Source organism: Cryptotermes secundus, unplaced genomic scaffold, assembly GCF_002891405.2.
Source record: "Cryptotermes secundus unplaced genomic scaffold, Csec_1.0 scaffold3506, whole genome shotgun sequence".
Lineage (NCBI taxonomy): Eukaryota > Metazoa > Arthropoda > Insecta > Blattodea > Kalotermitidae > Cryptotermes > Cryptotermes secundus.
The window spans coordinates 19,379-24,689 of NW_019743231.1; the positions used below are offsets into that span (position 1 = coordinate 19,379).

General features: G+C 36.4%; 1 protein-coding gene across 5 annotated transcripts; it reads left to right on the plus strand.

Annotated features, from left to right (window-relative positions):
* Positions 1 to 244: 244 nt before the first annotated feature.
* LOC111874109 lies at positions 245 to 5,051 on the plus strand. 5 transcript variants are annotated; one of them, XR_002844485.2, is made up of 2 exons: positions 245 to 850; positions 4,869 to 5,051. XR_002844485.2 is itself a non-coding variant. In XM_023869332.2 (2 exons), exons 1-2 carry the CDS (start codon positions 986 to 988, stop codon positions 4,892 to 4,894), a joined length of 1,113 nt encoding a protein of 370 aa, XP_023725100.1. In that variant the 5' UTR covers positions 254 to 985; the 3' UTR covers positions 4,895 to 5,051. The 5 variants fall into 5 exon arrangements, 1 of the variants encoding a protein (XP_023725100.1); XM_023869332.2 differs by having other exon boundaries at positions 254 to 2,072; XR_002844482.2 differs by having other exon boundaries at positions 261 to 2,858.
* Positions 5,052 to 5,311: the final 260 nt, after the last annotated feature.

Here is a 5,311-nt window from a genome sequence, read left to right on the forward strand (position 1 = left end):
TGCCCCAGCGCCACTTTGTCCACCACAAATCCCACTTGACCAGACCCGGGATCGAAACACCACCGCAGCCATCGCATCACACTCCCGCCTCTTGTCACCAGGATCTGTGGGCGGTCAACTGCCGCGCCAAGAATTACAATGGCACGGATATCTGACAATAACATGTTCACGGATTACTAAGCAAGCTGAAGATCTTGGGAATAAACATACTAAAAATATTTATATTAAATAACTTGTCACGAAAATACACACCGTAAAATTAATAAAAGTGTATGACATCAAAGAAAATATCTGAATTCTCAGAATTACTGGGTTTTTGGATTTTGTCCATCGTCCGGTAATCTAGAAATTAAAATCTACATGTTACAAATTTTCACGACTTTTATGCTGCAATCATGAACAGTTAGGAAGTTTTCTTCTGGCGTGGGAGGCTGTTAACTGTAATGTCGGTGAACATTACCAAACCACACGGCAATATATCCCCGATCCGCGCAATTTTTAATAGTAATGTATAATATTTTATTGTGAGAAACACGAAAACAGTATAAACCGGTATAAAAGTTCTTGTTTTGGATGTATAGTTTCTGAAAGTGTTCTGTCCGGATGTGGAAAGCTACATAAAGATATACTGGTGAAGCTTATATGTTCAAGGATTGCAAATTAAAATGCCATAGTAACCAATAAAATATCTTGAGAAAAGTGAATAATGAAACTGGAGATTTATAACACTGTCAGTGATTGAAAATTTGGACTTGGTAAATGGTGTGAATGAGAATTGAGAAGTGAGATTACCCTAACCAAGAAATAAACAATTTGTGTTCAGTGCGGACAAACTTAATACCGTTAAAAGGTTGGTTTCCCATGACCCACATGATAGTTTGTCATTTTAAGGTGGTAAAATGAAAACACCAGGGCTATTGCTAGCCGTGACTTGCAGGGGTGTTCGTTCCATAGGGCGTGTCAATTACATGGCTATGTTGATAAAATGGGAAGTAAATTCATGAGATGGTTTAAGAAGCGTCTTCAGAAAACACTCAATAGGAGAGGTTCCACAAACATATGGGAAACAAATTGTGAGTTTTCCGTTGGTCCACAAGAAAATGACTCTGTTACACACTTTCTAAATATGCAGCAAAATGTAGAGAATGAAGCAGTGGAAGAGCAATCCATAAAAGCAAATAAGGGCGGTTTTGATTTGGGTCATTCAGAACATACGTCTGCGTGCAAAGTTGTATATGCAGATGAATCTAGTAGAAATGTGAACTATAATGAGACTACACAAGCATTGGCTACAGAGTTGGAAATACCCAGTATCTCAAATTCATATGCTTGTGCTAGTGTGAATTATGATGTATATAGTGACACTTTATCTTCTAATCCAAATACCTTACTATGTACAGATCCAGATTTGGCAGTGGAACCCAGTGTGTACTCTGGATTAACTGCAGATGAAATAGCCTTGATAGAAAATGATGTTCAAATACATCTAAATAAGTTTTGTCCAACTATGTATTATGATTTCTGCCTTATAACTTGTGATACAGATTATGAGGAAGCCACAATTTTCAGGTCAGAATTTTGCAGGAAATACAACTTGACTGGTTGTATGTTGTTTGATGATGACATTGCAAATCTTGGTGAAGATATCTTTGAACAGTATGAAGCAATGATGAAACGGAGTACTAAGGTATTTTTCTATCACACTGAAAATTACAAAAAGGACAGGGTTCTTCGCCGTGTACAAAATGGTGCTGTCTACCAACAACTTTGGGAACAAATGTGCAGAGACAAAGATAAATGTGTTCCTGTATTTCCAAATGGACATCACAGATTGGGGTTAGCTCTGTCAGGCATATCTGGATTGGATCCTACCCGTCCAGAGCATATGCACAGACGTGTACAAGCAACATTTACTGACAGTATACGTGAAGTTCGTGTGTTAAAAGAGGCAGATGCTAAGAGGAGAAGATGTGTCCTTTATAAAGAACTGTGTGAATACATGGCTCATTGTTTTAAAGAGAGAAAATGCAAGGGTTTAAGTATGAAACCTCAGTTAGCCTTAAATATTAAAGGTATGAAGAAGGAAGAAGTTGAAATGTCTACCTTTTCTGATATTGAAGCACCACATTTAAAACAGATGTTGACATCTTTGTCTGTAGAGGAGGAAGCTATGAATAGAATAAGTATGCTTGTATCTAAAAGTTATGAAAACAGTCTTGCATATGATGGTATGCATACCTTAACCATTCAACCTGCTCAGAATAATAGTTCTAGTGGAATCAGTATATCAGAATCATCAAATATTCATGTAGGACCCCATATTGAAGTGAATGTACATGTTAGTAGGACTGGAGAAAGAGATTCTCATCTTAGCATTGGTTCTGATGACACTTGAGAAACAAAATGAATGTAAATTCACATAACAATATTTAATGTAACATAATAACATGGAAACTGCTTTCAGGTACTGGTTACATTATTTACCAGCATCTGTGTAGTACCAGAGAAGCTCAAACAGACTTTGTCTCATATTTCTTTAACACGTCTAAAGATATTGGCATCGTCTTTGGTCAGTTTAAAATTAAATTTCTTTTCTTTGTTTTTGATGTAGTAAACATAAGTAAAACATGAATTTTGCCAAGTTTGACAGTAGACATTATCTCATAATTTAATGCTAAAAGCATGAAGTTCACAGCAACCATATTATAAATGTGCACCAAAGATTTATGTTGATTTGTGTCAAACGGTTATTTGTTGTGTAGGTCACATTAAAAATCAATGAAATGGTTACTGACCATCCCAGCATGCCAAGCTGTGTGTGCAGTGTACATGAATGCTGCTAGCTGATGTAAACTGAGGTGACCTAGCTATTGTTGATTAAAACTGCATACCTATATACACTGTATGTTCTATTAATAAAAAAGGCTGAGTCAAAATACACTGTATGTTCTATTAATAAAAGAGGCCGAGTCAAAAAACACTAAATTTTCCATGACTTTCATCCTGAATACTGCAGCGTGCATCTTACATGAGGTACAGGGCATGATGGGACACAAGCACAAAAACGGTGTTTAGTTCACTAAAGTGTTCTGTATTTCAATCTGTGTGTACAGAAAAGAAGCCAAAAAAATATCAGCAATTCCAAAATGGGTATTTGCTTCTATGTGCATTCATACTCACAAGAAAAAGAGAATTATAAAAGTTTCCTGACAGCCTGTTTTCTGAATAGAACGATATATTTGTACATAAACTTCCAGTTTTCATTTCATTTCATTTCAGCTACAAGTATTCCACAAATACTCCCTTTTAGACACATTCACTTTGCCATTCTACACAACATCCAAAAAGACGGTACTCTTCTCACATTCCACCTGCTTGAAAGGTTATTCCACAGCAGAACCTCCGGTTATGGCAATGTATGGGAAAAAAGGTGGTTCTGAAAAAGCCATNTCTGCTGTGTCTGTAGGGCCCAATCCAAGTGACCATACAGTTTAACACCAAGCAAATACTGTGATTACAAATTCAAATCCTGCCAAAGGCCTTAATGTTTGTATGGCTTTTTCAGAACCACCTTTTTTCCCATACATTGCCATAACCGGAGGTTCTGCTGTGGAATAACCTTTCAAGCAGGTGGAATGTGAGAAGAGTACCGTCTTTTTGGATGTTGTGTAGAATGGCAAAGTGAATGTGTCTAAAAGGGAGTATTTGTGGAATACTTGTAGCTGAAATGAAATGAAATGAAAACTGGAAGTTTATGTACAAATATATCGTTCTATTCAGAAAACAGGCTGTCAGGNTGTTATACGTACGATAGCATGAGCACACATTTGGCCTTCATTTACACTTCCTTTTATTAGCTTCATGAAATCAGCTGTGCAAATTGATGCACTAACACTACAAATCTTCATGCCTGCAGTCTGACAGCATACGAGCTACTCGATCTACAAAATAGTCATTACAGAATGGACTCATATTAAAACTAGATTGGAATTTTGTTTAAGATTTCAAACCATTTCTGTATTGAAGAAACCAGGGAATATTCCATACATCAGTAAATTTCATGCAGGTAGCCCTTAAGAAAGGGAGGGGCTATGTGGGGAATACTTGTGTGAAGAATTAGACTTGTACACTGCTACCGGTAATTTAAGTGGCAACAACACAACTCCACCAGAATATGCTGTTTCTGCCATTTAAATTGGTAATGGAAATATTCTCTATACACCATGTACTCAGTCACCTATCTTGCTCCCATTATGTCAACATAGATTTTTCTGCACTATTTAGCTTCTGTACCATATGTTGCAATTAAGTGATTGACATTCCTGGTTCATATTCATCAAGTCCCAAGCTGAAATCTCAGCCAAGAGACCGACTATCATGGCTGAGATATTTCATGGCTTTTCAAAGTACCTTGAGGCAAATGCTGGGATAGTATCTCAATTACACTGTTAACTGCTTTGGTCCAGGCCCTTGCCACTTCATTATTTAATACTCGTCCAACACCATATAATGTGAATACTAAAAATGCTGAAATAAATACATACATAGCTTTTGCAGAGCAAATAGTCTATGAAATGGGAACATAAATACCAGTGACAGTGGCTAGGCTGATATAATTGTATTAATAAATGTCTTGAACAAAAGAGCATGTCACATTATGTTCAGGTTATGTTAAAACAAGCACTGTGGCCTCTATAAGCATTCTGAAATTACAATATATGAAGCCTGGAAGTAGTACATATTACTGATAAAGGGCTAGAAGGTTATTATTTATGGTGAGTTAATGTTACATTGTTACTGATTTTGAACTATATTATGTGACAGAAGGGAAATTTTACTGTTTCATTGTGTTTATCTTTACATTTCAGATCACATTATCCATATGTTAAAATGAAAGCATGACCAGTGAAATAGGAAAAGTGTGCAATTATGAATTATGCCAAAATCAAAGATTCATCATTGTTACAAAGATTATTTTCATGTTTTAAGAGTCAAAGAAAGAAGGAATGTGTTAATCACACAAGAAATAAGCTTCTGGAGTGGCATTTGAAGCATCTGCCCATCAAACAGGATAGAGACTGTGATAATACACATGAACCAATTCCACTTGCTACATGGCCTGGACAACAGCTATACAACAGTGTGGAAGCAACTATTGCTCAGAACACAAATTTTGCCTTGGCCCACATTTCCACCATTCAAAGAGAGATTGAGACTGAATTAGAGGAATCATGTCCCTTTGAATTGAAGGATCAGTATGACTTCTGTATGATATGTTCAGAAAGTGATATATGTGAAGCAGAAAAATTAA